Genomic DNA, 16,405 nt, shown 5'->3' on the forward strand with positions numbered 1-16,405 from the left:
GTGCCAACAACACAGTCATTTCTAGAAACCTTACAGAGAAAACCCAACAGTTCCAAATGAGCAAGCATCAGCAATCTTCCACCCACCCATCTTCTATACCATTTATCTTGTTCAGAGTTGGGAGGTGCTCAAGCGAATCCCAGCTTACCATGGGCGAGGGCAGGATACACCCTGAACAGGGCCCCAGTCTATTACAGTGCCAACACACAGAGAGACAACCACACACCACAAATTCACACCTATGGCCAATTTCAGAGTCACCAATTAGCCTGACATGCATGTTCTGCATCCATCCATCCATCCATCCATCCATCCATCCATCTTCTTTGCCACTTAGTCTGTACAGGGTCACATCAGTAGCACAGAGAGCAAAGAAGCCCAGATATCTCTGTCCCTGCAACTTCCTCCAACTGCATGTGAGGGACCCCAAGCTGCTCCCAGACCAAACCATTCTCTCCAGCAAACAATGGGCTGACCTCGAGGACTCCTTCGAGTAAGAAATTTGCTCCTGTGCCTCGATACTCTGTCCATGAAAATCACAAATAGGGAGGGTCACAAGGTACAACCTTGGCAGAGTCCAGCGCCCACCTTGAATAAGTGATAGTTCTGCCCAAATCAAAGCTCTTCACGGTCTGGAGGAGATAGCGCCATTTAACCTGATCAAAAGCCGTCTCTGTATCTGCTAAAATTGTAGTCTCAGAAATTAATGAAACTGATGGATTGTACATGATACTGAGAAGTTGTTTCATATTAAAGGAGCATCTGTTCTGAATAAGATCATATCAGTCAGGTAGAATGATGGAAAGTAATAGAGGATCTGATTGCATGAACGCCTGGAAAGAAATTTCAAATCAACTGACTGTAAGCTATTGGAACAACAGATCTCGAATAAAAGAGTGTCTATTGTTCTTCAAAATGAAGAAATAGAGGCTTGCGTGACTGTGTAATAATTAGAAATAGTGGAAAGATTTGCTACGCATGTCAATCAGAAGTGGTGCCAATTTGGAAAGAAACATCTTGTATATATATAATTAAATTGAGCAGTCTGGTTAGATCAGAACAGCTGATACATTGATCTCACGAGACAACCCGGACCCAATGGGTGCAAGCGGTTTATCTTAAAATACCCTCTTTACAGAAATCTGGTGAAGGTGTGATTGAGTAAATTTGCTTAGTTAAAAATTTCGGTCACATTTTTCTGATTTAGGCCTCCCAAGCACAAAAGAAAAAATAATTTCACACCTTAGATTAGCTGTTCAATGTCTCACAAAGAAGGGATGCTGGGATTTCTGTGTGTTGTTAAGTTACGTAAAGAAATCAATTTGCTGGTTACTGAAAGCAACAAGATCTTTGTTTGATAGTAAAGAAGTATTCGTGCACTAAAGTGGTTTTGCTGCAGCCTCTGTTTTATTAGGACTGGAGTATCGGCTGATAGAGAAATTACAATAATACTGATGGAGTGAGCTGGATATTAGTCAAGAAATAATCAGTGTGTGTACATACTGTATTCAGCAAAATCACTGGGGTGCCAGATAGTTTGCTAGTTACCACCACAAATCTTCCATTTGAATCCGCAGAGCTCTCAGTGCAGATATGATATGAATGCTGGTGAATTTCAAATAATTATTCTTTTTCTAAACCACTCAGTGTTGCTCATTTCCAACTTGATCATGCGTGATGCAGATAAATAATTTGTATTCGCATCATGCAGAATCACTATTTTAGAAAAATTACATGATGTGCAGAGCAACACATCCAAACTTTAAAAGGCTGTGAATTTTCATTGAGAAGTTCGTAAACTACACTTTAGTCTAACATCAAGAAAATTCATTAGAATAAACCTTTGCATGGTGGAAATATCAGAATATCACTATTAAATATGCTTTTTGAGTATTTTTACATATTCAGTATTCATGAAATCAAATAGACAACTGATTAAATCCAGTGACGACATTTTTAAAGTATGTTTCATTTGTCTGATCAGCCATGTGAAAGTGATTTGTAATGCACAATGTTGTTGCTGTAAAGAGAAAGGGAAAGAAGAGAGAGTTAGAGAGAGGATGGGGGAACTTCTGACCTGCTGGGGACATTGGGAGGAAGTTAATCTGTTCATTTTCAAAATAAGTGCATGCAACTTTCACAGAAACAAATGCTGTCATTTGCAGTACCTGAACAGTTTGTTGGTGGAGAAGAAACGCCTCAGATTGTGTTTAATGGGGTATTACAGATAGAAAATGACCTCAGTACAAGATGAAGTTATACAGTGAGTATTAAAGGACGTTTATTATATTTATCCGATTTTAAATAAACAAGGAATCTTTAATGTGAGTTCAGTTTTCTTGGAGCAATTTGTTTTAGGTCTCTTTAGCTATTTCTGTCCATACTGTCACCTCATATCAGCCAAAACCTTTAGACCAGGACCTCCACCCCAGTGTGTAGTTCTCTGCAATGTCTTTGAAAATATGAAAGGATTCCTGAAAGCGTTTTGGAGACATATAGGTTTTCTGATCCACAGGCTCAAAAGACACTGGATACCAAAAACTCAAACTGACTACAATAATGGGCACATTGTTGACAGAAAGGCTATTTCTCTAAAATGTAATATATAAATGCCACAAGCTCTAGAAAGTGAAATAAAAATCAAGATCAAAAATGTTTGAACACTCACAAATATTCACCAATACACAAAATGAACATTATGGTACAAAACCCCTTGATGATAAAATTCTACATAACAGCAGCAGAATGGTCATAAACTGATTTAAGTGAACACAAACAGATGTTGTTAAGCTGAGAAACACGAAATGACCAGGAAAGTATAGGACAAAGACACTTTCCATCTTTGCATTCATATCTATATGCTGCCTTTTAAAACCTAGGCTTAGAGGAGGTTGCAGCCAGTCAATCAAAGAAGGCAGGCTTCACACACACACACACACACACACACACACACACACACACACACACACACACACACACACCTATTACAAATTTAGACTCAACAATTGACCACAAATGTACATTTTTGAACTGTAAGAAAACCTGAGTAGCTTGGGAGAATTCATGCACATAGAATTCCCCAAACTCAGAGTAATATTTTCACTGAAAGGCTGGACTGCAAATCACTGCACCACGTGGCCACAAACCTGCACGAGAGACTACAGAAAGACACAAAAGGAAAGCCTTATTACCTTTGAATCAGGGTGGAAATCCTTTTATGCTCCATATACCACGTGTGTACTTGTGTTTTCTACTTTGTTGATGTGATTGTGACTTTTATTATGAAACTCCCGGCCGGAAGCTGCCTGTGAAGCCGCAGCTTCCCGGTGGTGTACTTTTCGTTTAGCAGGGAGGAGTCAGCCTTTAGTTTCTTAATTGTACTGACATGTTTATGGAATTATCAACAATTCTACAACATGTGTGGTCCGCTTTGTTCATAATGTAGTTGGAGCATGTTGTCGGCGTGAAGCTATCGAGCAGAAATCGGTAAAATATCGATAAAAGAGCGAAGGAAACAGGAAGGCGGAACAAGTAAGTTCATCAAAGTGGCTTTTTCCACCGTCCGTCTTTAAACAGCCGCCCGACATTACGGCTGTCTTCACAGGCTTTGATCCTCACATGTGCTGAGCGGTACCTGTAAATAACGTGTGTATGTGTTGTCGTTTTGTTGTTTTAGTTTGGTTTTAGTGTGTTTTAGAGAGCAACAAGTCTGGCCGAGTGAGCGCGTCACGTCTCCCGTAAACTTGGTACAGTCGTCATGTGCGCCGCAGTTTAATCTGCTGCTTTCAGACCGGAAAATGACCTCGAAACCGGACAAAATCTGCATTTTCACTCACCGAGTGTTTGTTACGGACTGCAAAAAATCCTACGGCTGTCCTGTTGAGTTGCAAAAGACTTGGCTTTATTGTCATTTTGGATAATCTGGATGTCACGGCTGAATTACTGTTGAAATAGGAAATGACTCGGTGAGACACCATGTTTCATCTTTAATGTTAAAATCTATCTGATTGACATCAAGCCAACAAGAAATTCCTGTTTATTCTAATCAGAATCAACATACATAAACTACGTGATTCAAATTCAATTAAACCTAAATCAATATTTATTTTCTTTACATTTTCCACTGTTACCTCCTATTCTTTTGAGTGTTGTCAGGATAGATTATAGGTTATTCTCAGATTAAAGCTCCTTACACTTCTCTACAGTGATGCATATCTGGGGCAGATTGTTGTGTAATTCCTCAACAAGTTCCCACAAATGCCTCAAGATGGACTTAACTCTGATAGAGCTGAAAAAACTGCGGAATAATTCTTGGCGCGATCATCAAGTATTATCCAACAATTTCACAGAGAATGGGTGTAGTGATGCTTTAGTTTTCTTTTCTACAATAGAGGAACTTATAACTGACTGTGTTAATTCAAAATGCTGAGAGACTCAGTTTGATTTAGATTTCTTTGCTATTTTTTATGGTTCACATGCTGATCAAGAAAAGTAGACACTAGACAGTCATACTTTAATACATATTAGAATCAACTGAATAAATATAAAAGTAATTAGTCCCAATATGTAGCTGAAGCTTATGTTATTATATCAGTCTGTATTGTTTTCATACAATTATGTATTAATAAGTTCCTGGTTTTTTAGTGTTTTTTTTTAATATCACACTTCTCAATTGTCCTGATACACACCTATGGAGTCAATTAGAATTTCTTCTCAACATTTTTTTATATGGTTAATGTTTATCAAATAGTTTTCGATAGTTAGAAAGACGAATCATTCATTTTAATGTTATTAACTAAGTTGTAAGGGCCTTATGAATTACTCTCTGGTGCATGACATTGACAATTGTTCAGTTTCCCAGCAAAAATTGCATGTTCAAGCATGGCTGAACCCTGATGAACTTATGCAATGATCAGTTCATTAATCACTCAACCAAATGAGGCTGCACACAGCACTTTTTTTTTTTTTATTGTCACTTAATCTGGTGACTGTATTCTCTCCTGTTTGCATTTCAAATTTAAATGTATTCATGTATAACCAGTAACAAATTGTGTCTTCATTGATCTGTAATATCACCTGAAGCTATTTCTTTGGTTTTATGTTGGGTATTAATTAATAAACAGAGTACTCAAATGGCTCAAACTTGGTGATAATTATGCAGGTTTTGGGCAATCTTTCAACAAGTCCCAAGTATTAAATGATAAGGTTTTCATTTCATTGACAGTTATTGATTAATTAGTCACTGCTAACAAATATTTACATTATCAATTTGTTGTTGGCTGTCTTATTATTTGATCATTTAGCTCATTTTCATTTACAAGGTTCAGAAAATTGTTAAATATATAACCACCAGTCAGTCTTTTTAGAAGGGTTTGTACCAACCCAAGCCTGCTGGTTTACTCACATTTTTAATCATTTTTTTAACATTCTGATAAAATAGTTATGTTGTTGTGCTTTTGACAGATTGTTCAAAAAAAAAAAAAAGTTAAAAATTTGAACGATGATCAGCTATACTTTTATCAATGTCAATGTCAAATTTATTTGTATAGCACATTTGCAAGATTCAAGTGAGTTCAAAAGACCAGCAGAACATATAATCATGCATGACTGCTGAAGCCTTAATTCAGCTGCTGGATCCATTCTAAACTTTTAGAATGATGGTTATTCAGCTAGTCTCTACAGTAATTTTGTAAAATTATTCAAAACTTGAAATTGGAATTCCCTCTTTCTTTGCCTTCTGTGATAGGGAGCTGAATTTGAGCTTTTTCCACTGTAATCTGACATTTTCTGTTAAGTGATACAGCTTGAAATGCAGCTTGTTTGTTAGCACATTAGATCGCAGTGGTATAAATTACAGCCTCTGCAAAAAACAAAGTATCTCAATGTGAATGTGCAGCTACTAACTAAACTACCTCCATTTATTTGTCTCTCCTGCTCATACACAGGATCCCCGAAGCCCAGACGAAGCTAAAACAAACACCAACCGACGGTCCATAACAAAAACCTTGCTGACTGTTTATACAACCTTCCGACTGCTTCTGTCTTGACGGTAAATAATTCACCAGAAGCGTTCAAACAAATCGCCCACCGCCACCACATGCGACCATGTCCATGGCCCTGAAACAAGTCTTCAACAAAGACAAGACGTTCCGGCCCAAGCGCAAGTTTGAGCCAGGGACGCAACGCTTTGAGCTGCACAAAAAGGCTCAGGCATCCCTCAACGCCGGTCTGGACCTGAAGCAGGCCGTGCAGCTGCCCCATGGCGAGGACCTGAACGACTGGGTGGCTGTCCACGTGGTCGACTTCTTCAACCGCATAAACCTCATCTATGGCACCATCAGTGACTCATGCACCGATCAGACCTGTCCCGTCATGTCCGGCGGGCCCAAGTACGAATACCGCTGGCAAGACGAGCACAAGTACAAGAGGCCCACCGCCCTGTCGGCCCCCAAATACATGAGCCTGCTCATGGACTGGATCGAGGTACAAATCAACAATGAGAACATCTTCCCCACTAATGTTGGTAAGTATGCTTTTTTTAATCTCCAACACATAGGCAACAAAGAGCGAGGATTAGCTGTGGGGGATATTCAAAGCGGGTTTTTTGTGTTGTGATTTTGTGCAGCATACACAAAGCCCTCGTCGACTCATAAATGTCCACAGACTGCACTAGTAGACTTCTGACAGTATAATTTAATTTATTATAAAAAAAACAAAAAAAAACTGTCCATCCCAGGCCAAATAATACTTGGTGTAAAAACTGTCCAATATAGGCTGGAAAATATCCACCCATCTTCTGTAACTCTTTGTTCAATTCAGGGTTGCAGGAAGCCAACTCCAGCTGGCTCTGGGTGAAACCAGCGTGCACCCTGGACAGTCCACCAGGGAAAACACAGACACTCATATTCACAATCACAGTGACCTGCATGTTACAATCATTAAATAAAGGCACATTTATGGTTTTATTCTGTTGGCAGGAAACTATTGAAACAGCACATCATCAGTAGGTTAAAACTAGCCTTACGGTCTAAACCCAGCTCATGTTGCCTGTTAGTGGGTGAACAATCCAACACCTTGTGAATTCTTCTTCACAAAGATAGGAAGTGGACAACATGCGGAGTACACATTAAGTCGTTTTTTATTAGAAGCCACAACACTAACCATTGAAGCGCAGTTTTACTCACAATTTGGCTAAATTTTGAAATAATAATAGTTATGGGCTTTATACAAAGTCCTCTACACATGCATTGGTTGTATTGTTTTGCAGATGACAGCTGTTACTGCAATATCCAGGGATTTGTATTTTTTCCATCTAATGAATGATTTAAATTGGGATTTTAGTGGACTAATCCTTTCCGCAGGAGTCACACAAAACACAACAGAAAACTCATCTAAATGATTAGGATGTATGAAATGCCACACATAATTAAAAAGAATGCAGATAAAAATCCACAGAAATGTAAGACCTCTGTCTGACTTAAAGCCTGTGAGGCCACATACATGAGATTACGTTCAGCACTGTACATTGCAAACATTACAGAGCTGGTTAATCTGCTGCAGTGGCATTCTCGTTTTTATGTTATCTCAAAGCGTAAGCCCTGCTCTGTGGCTCAGCAGATGACTGACGACAGAAACATTCAAGCAATGGATTTAAAAAAAAAAAAAAAAAAAAAAAAAAGGTCACGCGATGTACAGTGGGGATATGAATAGTAACGACCTCTGACTCACTCGTCCTCTGGAACGGATTCCTCAAATATTATTGAATTAGTCAAATCAAACCACACACTAAATTAAACACTTGGATAGAGCAGAAGCTTATCTCGCAGTTGATTTCCAGTCATGTGCGAGGTGCCGCTGACAGCTGCCACCAATCAAAATAAGTTTCCACATTCTGGAGCATCTCAGAGTGTCAAGTGTGTTTCTTTCCGAGTTGTAAACAGTGAAATCTGATCTTGTATTAACCGCACCGTTTGACTCCCATCTCCATCTGCTTGTCTCCCAGGTACTCCCTTCCCTAAGACCTTCATGCAAGTGGCTAAGAAGATTTTGTCTCGTCTGTTCCGGGTGTTTGTCCACGTCTACATCCACCACTTTGACCGCGTGAGCCAGATGGGGGCTGAGGCTCACGTTAACACCTGCTACAAGCACTTCTATTACTTTGTCACTGAGTTCAACCTCACGGACCACAAAGAGCTGGAGCCTCTGGTGAGTCAAACAGAGGTCAAGATGGAAACATTGAGACGAAGGCATGAACAAACAGTTCTGCCGTGAACAAAGAGTTGATCTGATCTGGGTGCTGTCTGAATTGACTTTTAGATTTTAAAGGTATTGTCATGGTCACGAGTCACACATACAGCATCGTAAGATGTTTTGAGTGCAACAATCTACAAAATACCTTTATTAGAAAGTATCAATAACATTCCATGCTCGTCAAAAACAGACAATTTTCCTTCAAATTAGTGAGAAAGACACCTGCACAAGATGACGATGAAATAACCAAATATAGATAAATGAATACTTTATTGATCACCATAGAGGAATACGTTCTTTGCATTTCACCTGCTCATTTCATATTTAATCTAACGATGCACACTAGGAAGTGATGCAGTGCAGGGCTGTGGGAGCTGTTGCATACTTCTGAACGGAAGCCCACTCAGCAACCTCAAACCTCGAGGCCTGCACTTCCCAAAGACAGTCTGATAGTGTCGATAGTGGTAGTATATCACTACATAACTTTTTTAATTGTGAAGTTTACAAATAAATAGTTGTCTTCGTAAATCATATGGGCTCATCACTTCCATTGTTTGTATTCCTGATACTTGTTTGAAGAAGCAGCTGTCAGAAACCATGATTAACAAACAGTAGCCAGTTTCCTTCACGGGACTCATCCATTATTAAATAAGTTTTACTCCCCGCTTAGTCACACAGGGTCCCAGTGGCAATATGTAGAGAAGCCCAAATATCAATGCTCCCATCTTCCCAAAGCCAAAGAGATGTAGCGCCAGCACCCACCTTGGTACCTCATCTCCCTGGATGTGCCTGGTGGACCTCTAATGGGAGGTGACGGTGAACTCTAATCAGACGATTAAACCACCCCAGCTGGTTCCCCTTGATATGGACGAGTCGCAGCTCTGCTTTGAGCCTCTCTTGGATATGGAAGTTTTTCTTGCACTCACAGATTGTGGCATGGACAAGGCAGGGACGCTTGTTATTTAAGGACATTCCCTGAGCTTTGGGATCAGCTCACTCCCTGAGGGGACTCGTCTCTAGAGATGCAGCTAAAACAATCGAACAGTGTATATGAAAAGATTGGAGTGGCCTGAAGGGGCCATTAATTATTGTGTGCCTGGTGGTTAAGTAGCCCACCAGGTCATGTGACTGTCCTCTGCCAGTCCACCACTCATGAAGTGCAACATGGGTAATGGTGCAATTTTCACACTGTATGACAGGGAGCCTACATTTTTTAAAACTTCAAATTTACATTACTGCACCTATCAAGTCTGATTGTTCAAACTTTACTCTCACGCTTAAGAAAAGTGAAGAAAAGCTGCTAATCTCATTACCAGACATATTTTTGAAATTATTCAGAAGAAAAACGTCAGTGTACAGGAAAAACATTCAAACTGTACACCAGAAGGTCACTAGTCCAGAAACTAATTGACGGTTTTCCTGTTGTGATGTGGCGGTATTAACCACACCGATGTTCAGCCGTGTCAAAACACTGGCTGCTAATTATTGTATTGATTTATGACCCCGCCCCTTCATGTGTGTCTCAGTCATGTTTCTAAAAGTGGGTCAGTCTGATCTAAAGCTGCTCTCTCCTTTTGTTTTTGACTTTTTCTTTTCTTTTTTTCTTTTTTTTGGCAAAATTTAAAGGTGTGTGTTGGTATGACTCACCGTGCCGTGTGCATGTCATTTGTGTTTGCTGCAGAAAGAGATGACCTCCCGGATGTGCCACTGAGCAAGCGACCCACCGGGCCAAAATGCATCCGTCCATCTCCAAGGCTGCATCGGAGAAAAAGAAGAGCAAACAGATTCAGAGTCTATTTTTATATTTAAGTACTGTAATCTATTTTAGCCACATACTGTAGGTTTTAACCCTGTCATGTGCGGCATTCTGTTCCTTTTAAAGAAAAGTTTTCAGACATTTTATTGGAGCACAGTATTAAGAGGTATATGTTTGTGATGATGCTTTTTTTCTATTTGAATCTCAATCATTCCAGGATGTTATAATGCTTATTGTTTTCTTTAAAATGATCTAAAATAGTTCAATTTCTCACTGTACACCTATGAAATCAATATATTGTTACATTAAAGTAATTTCTATGCTGTCATATATTGCATTTGGCTGTATAAATTTACAGGGATAGGCTGCAGCTTGAATAGTTTTGATTAGTTCTCACAGGTACTTTTAGCTGTATTACATTTTCTTCAATCTGAGCAATGATTTTGTGTTACAAGTCAAAGATAATTTTTTCATTTTGAAGTGCTAACAAAATGGTACAGTAAATCATTAAAAATAAACATTACTTGTGCTTCCGAGGATAATTTAATGTACTGAAGAACTTTTTAGGAGTTGAAATTATTGTGATACATTTGAAACATTTAAATGTTAGATACAGCGTAAAGGGGTAGGCAACGGGCAGCACCAGCCTCCTGGCGAGGCAGACGTCAACATTTTGGCTCCGTTATCTTGCAGTGTGGGCCTTGTGCCATCAGGCACGTTCTCAGATGTCGAATGTGCTGATATTTCCTGCCAGTACTGTTGGCAGCTGAAAGTCACACGAGACCTGAACCTCACATGAGGAAAGCTCCCGGAGGCGCAGCGTGCACCCAGCATAGTGTCCACCAGGAGGCGCCAGACACTGAAAAGCTGCCTGTCTGGAAGACTCCAGCCTTTTATCCTGCAGTTACTGTTCCAGCTCTTATAAAATCTGACCACTGTCCCACTTACAGTCCTGAAGCTGGGAAGTGGAGAACCGATCCGGGTTAAAGATTCAACTAAGCCGGTTACATAAGAAACAGGGCAGACTGTACTGTGATTTAAAAACATTGTGCTTTGAATGAGTTGAGTCAACATGCCTGGAAAAGCTTTGAGAGCAATGTTGTTGGACAGATTTGGTGTTATTCATCACCCACAATGGTTTATGTAGTTTAGGTAAAGGGTTTCTGTAATTAATGAGATGCAAACACAGACACACACATACATATATCTATTAAGCAACAACCTGAGGGCTTAGAGCATGTGACCTGTTCACATGTAAACTCCACAGTTTCTGCACAGTGTGTATCTATAGTAACACAAGGTCCACAAATCATTGTAGTGTTGAAGAACACAATAATACTGGACTCCATGAATGATTGATCAGCTTGAGGTCATTGTATGATGATACAAAAGGAGGGATGAAAAAGTAAGGACGCCTCAGTCACAGCTCTATCTGTGCAGGTCAAGGCATTAACAGTCATACATATTAAAGCTAAGGTATCCTCTGTCAGAACGGTCCACACTATAGTAGACCTCTCTTTCTCTGGCAGGTATCTGATTTGACAAAACATCATAGTTAAGAGAACAACTGATTAACAAACCAATTGAACAAGTATAAGTAATGCAGGACAACTCTAAATCAAATCAAATCAAATACTCTTTCTCATGTTGGCTTCGGATTAAAGAAAGTGTTTTATGGTTTATTTTAGCGTGCCCTCCTCAGAAAATTACAATGGCATAGTGATCAGCAGCCTTATCACAAAAATTTGACCAGTCTCTGGCTTTTCTGTGTGGCATTTGCATGTTATCCATTTGCATGTGAGGGTTTTTCACTTCGTATCCCCAAATCCACACAGAGGGGATGTGTTCTTGTCTGTTACTCTGTGATGGACTGGCAACCTGTCCAAGGTGAACCATTATCTTCACTGACCAGAGTCAGCCTCATGTTCTCCAAGCTGAAAAATGCAATTATATGACATCCACTGAGCAGAAAGCTTCGCATTGTTCTCTACTCTCTGTTGACCCCAGTGTTGGGACCCAGTGCTTCTTTGAGTTTCAAAGTCTCTTAGCTTTAATTACATCTAGATCCTGACACACTTCTTCCTGCTTCTGTCAAAATGCCAAATGCATGGAAACCCACAGCTGAAACACACTCTTGTGGTATTCTTTTCAAAAAGTCATCACATGGTGCTTTCATTCATTGCATCAGCAATGTCCTGAACTGTAAGAGCCACAGGACAAAAAACAAACTGCTGACTTTTCCCTGATGCTGAACTTGGTTATCATCTTTAATGATGGTGTACATGTATTGAATAGAAACAGTAGAGTTGGGTGAAGTATCGGTGCTCAAACGTTGAATTTTTTTAGAACCCCCAGCTTGCTCCTCAGAAATACTGTGAACTCCCACTCCTGTATCTGAGCTGAAAAACATTAAAGTGAAGACAGAGATGGGCACACTGTCTTATGAAGGTGTGACAACGTGAAAATGAAAAGTGACATCAGGTCTGCTGAACATTTGAGAAAGTGTATTAATTTAGTTTTTCTTTTCTTCGTTCTGATGACAACAAATGTATTTTTAGCAGCCTCAGACCAGACAAAGCCTCCAGTCCTCATTATGACTTCTCATAGTCCCTAAAGGACCTTCTCCAGATCATAGGTTAGGAACAACAGGTGTAAAGGACACTTGAGGGTATAATCTGTGTGACTGTGTGGTTTGATCTGCTCTTCCACTCATCCAGCAGCTTTCCAGATCGGATCTATCTGCTGTCTTTGTGTATAAATATAAACATTAAGCACCTTGGATTCCCTCCATCTCCAGTTTCTCCAAGAATAACACGCTGAGACACCCTCGACATGATGTTTCACTCATAACTTTAGCCATGTCATATATATAATGATGCATTAGTTCCATGGTGGGTGGAAATATGAGGTAAATACTTGGGTGTTGTACCTTTAGATAAAATGCTCTAGGACTCTCACTTGTAAAACAGTATTTTAAATTTCCAGATAGGTGCGTTTTACTCGTGTTAAAAGTTTTGAAATCTTTTTAAGGTTCCCAGGGAGTCGGTTCAATGTATAAAGCAGAATATTTCCCCTGAAATGTAGATAACATACCACATTCAAACTGATAAGCCTTGAGGCTTGAATGGCTGGAGTGGTCATGGTATGTAAAAGGTCAACTCATCCAGTTGTAATTTGTCAAAATTACATATCTGCCAGCACGTCCACCACTGCTTCATTCAAGCTGATAAAGCAATAATGTTTTTACCCCTTAAAATCAGTTTCAATAAACATGCATGATGTAACAAAAAGCCCTGGTGACACAAACCACTCTGCTGACCTCATTTCCTGTTGTAACCTGATCCTCTTAAAGGGATTTTCTCTCTCTCCACTGGCAGCATGTGCTACGTGGGAGATGAGCTGTACCCTCCCTCCTCTCCTCTTCTCTCACTTCCTCCCTTCCCCCTGGTGTGTTTTTCTCTCCTGGAATGTACCAGACTGCCTCGAAGGTCTCTGCAGTTTTAAAGACGTGTACAAAGGCCTGGGCAGGAGGCCAAGAGCATAAGCGGCATGTACAGCTACAGCCAATCACACTGAACCCATCCAGCAACATCTTACACAGCAGAGCATGGCTGTTGTTTTGATGGAACAGTGTGATTACTTGCATGTAGACAAAAGATTTGGAAGATAATGTGACTCAGCATGTGCTAGATGGAGCACACGCCCGTAACGGTTTTGTGGCATGTGAGTCAACTGCCTTGTGCTGTGGCGCAGCTTGCGGTCATGAAAAGTGATGATAATTTCAAGGATGTAAAGCTGAACATGACCTACGGAAGTCCCAGTGACACAATGGATTATTTGGAAGAAGCCCAGGAGGAAGTTGTTCATGCTGATACAAGACAAGTATCATCAATCAAGCAAGGAAAGCTCAGAAAAACAATATTTTAACAACGGTGTACAAATCAGTTAAAGGCCACAAAATGCCACTGAACATCCAACTGATGATGAGACACAACTTCACAATTTGCATGGATTTCATATGATTTAAATAATATAATGCATTACAAGGATGGGAAACTGTGACTCCATCCTCTCTCCCAGGGGACTTCTACCAGAGGGTCCAACAGTAATCCAGACTACAACAATATTTTAGAACTACTGTGAGGGATCTAATGTAAAGAACTCACTTATATCAAGTATAATATATATTACTCCTTTATCCTAATCCACCCTAATCCACTTGTACATGAATCAAAAATGAATCAAAATGTTTCATCATTCACAAAAAGCTCCATGTACATGTTGAGATATTTGGATATCAGCTTCTTGATAGTTTGCTATAAAAAAAAAAAATATATATATATATATATATATATATATATATATATATATATATATATATATATATATATATATATATATATATATATTTTATCACATCTGTCTGTGGTGACTCAGTTTACAACCTGCTACAAAAGTACTTTCTCATTGTCAGAAGGGCATGTTCCCCTTTCGTCTGTAATGTTTCCTGATGTTCGTACAATTGCTCACTAAAGACAGGTTATTACAGTCATTAAAAAGTGGAAATCGTCTCTGTCCAAACATGCCTCACACCTCCTCAGAGCACAGTCCCTTTCTAAAACAAAAAATAAAAAGTCCTCTGAGCACTTTCAGTGCTTAACAACATAGCTGTAGAACTAGAAGATTTCTCTCAAGTGAATGTGGCGTAAGAGGTGGACCAAATGTTAAAAAAAAAGTGCTCAAAAGCTTCAAAATGTCAATGTATCAAACAACTTGGCAAACACTGTAATCCTCGCTAAGAGAACACCAAGAGCTTTCTAAAAACAACTTGTTACTACTTTTAATCACGCATGCACGCACACACAGCACAACACACACACACATACACACACATTTGCTCTGCATATGTTAATGTAATGTGACTATTGGAATTATATGTCATTGCTGAAACGTGCCTTAATGTGTCTTTCCAAGAAATCTGATGAGTGAAGGCTTCTGAGAACAGGTACAGTAAGCACTCCAGGGCACTGCCACTTTGCTCCTTAAGGATCGGAGTTGTCCTCAGATGTGCCTGATGTGTTTCCTATGAATACGTTCGAGGTGAGTTATTATGAGACTTTCTCCCGGATAAATACATTAGGATAAAATTATCATTCTACTCTGAAACTCTGACTTAATGCTTTATGTACTTTGCAAAGCGCAATTCCAATAAATAGTATGTTATTTTTATTATAACCACTAACTGACAAATTTTGAATTATTATTATTATATTCTTTATTTAACCAGATTAAAAGTCTCATTGAGATTTAAAATGTCTTTTCCAAGAGTGAGCTGGCAGCGGTATGCAGAGAAATGATGTTGACCTGTGTAGTAAAAAGGTTTACAGCATTTGACAGAATCAATATTCAAACTTTTGATACGTTCATTATATATTTTGTTTTTAAATGTAGCAATTTCAATCTATTTTGCTTATTCACGGTCTAAAAAATGCTTCATGTATTTATAGAGCTGCATGCTCTATTCACAGTTTAAAATTGCATTGAAAAGCAATGTTTCCAGCTATACTAATGCTTATAAAATAGTGTTACACTTACAAGCTGCACAACAATGTTTCATGTACCTTTTAAACGTCTGCACAACATTGAGGACAAGCCCCTGAACCTCCACCAAGAACATAACAACACAGACACACCTCACACCTTAGTAGTATCATATTTCAAACTGTAGTAACCTCAGTCTTTCAGATGGATCTCTGAAGCCTGAACTCCCCACTGAATATCAGAAATTTGTTGTCACTCTGAGGTATTCATGTGAGCCCAGCCCCTTCTTTCCTGTGACCTGCAGGGAAATGGGCCCCCTGCATTTCCAAGTGGGATCTTGTTTTCCTGCCAAAACCTCTGGACTCCGCCATGTGCTACTGGTTACGGATCGCCAGCCAGCCACTTGCGTAATGTTTGCTACTATTGAGGCTATGTTTGAGGGGTAGAAACTGTAGGGAGGAGGAGAGGCAGAAAGCGTCCAGTCACAAGACAGTATAAGTCCTAAAAACAACCCTTACATGGTTTCAACTAAGACACCCTCGGTAAACAATGTATAAATCCTGCACGGAGCAGAACTGTGGACTCTGGATCATATGCACAGATAAATAACAAAGGAGACCAAGAAAAACATACAGTAAGAGGAGAAATCACATGGTACAATAAAACAGGCACTCTTATTTACAGTGCAACATGTGGTGTGACAGGAGCAGCTGTTATTTTCTGCTGTGATATTTCAAGTTAACAGAGGGGATAATTTAAAAAGAACAAGACAAATACAAGACACTGCTCCTCGAAACCCCTCTCAAACCAGTCGTGTCTATAAAATACTATGCATATGTTTGGAACACTTGATGTCAC

The 16,405-nt window shown here is 39.5% G+C and overlaps 1 protein-coding gene across 2 annotated transcripts; it reads left to right on the forward strand.

The window, feature by feature from the left end:
- The first annotated feature begins 3,315 nt into the window (after nucleotides 1–3,315).
- On the forward strand, nucleotides 3,316–10,529 carry mob3a (MOB kinase activator 3A). Of its 2 annotated transcripts, none has more exons than XM_030083584.1 (4): nucleotides 3,316–3,531; nucleotides 5,946–6,523; nucleotides 8,003–8,205; nucleotides 9,932–10,529. In XM_030083584.1, exons 2-4 carry the CDS (start codon nucleotides 6,106–6,108, stop codon nucleotides 9,959–9,961), a joined length of 651 nt encoding a protein of 216 aa, XP_029939444.1. In that variant the 5' UTR covers nucleotides 3,316–3,531; nucleotides 5,946–6,105; the 3' UTR covers nucleotides 9,962–10,529. The 2 variants fall into 2 exon arrangements, with proteins under 2 accessions (XP_029939444.1, XP_029939446.1); XM_030083586.1 differs by having other exon boundaries at nucleotides 6,051–6,523.
- Nucleotides 10,530–16,405: the final 5,876 nt, after the last annotated feature.

This window comes from Salarias fasciatus, chromosome 23 (assembly GCF_902148845.1).
Source record: "Salarias fasciatus chromosome 23, fSalaFa1.1, whole genome shotgun sequence".
Taxonomy (NCBI): domain Eukaryota; kingdom Metazoa; phylum Chordata; class Actinopteri; order Blenniiformes; family Blenniidae; genus Salarias; species Salarias fasciatus.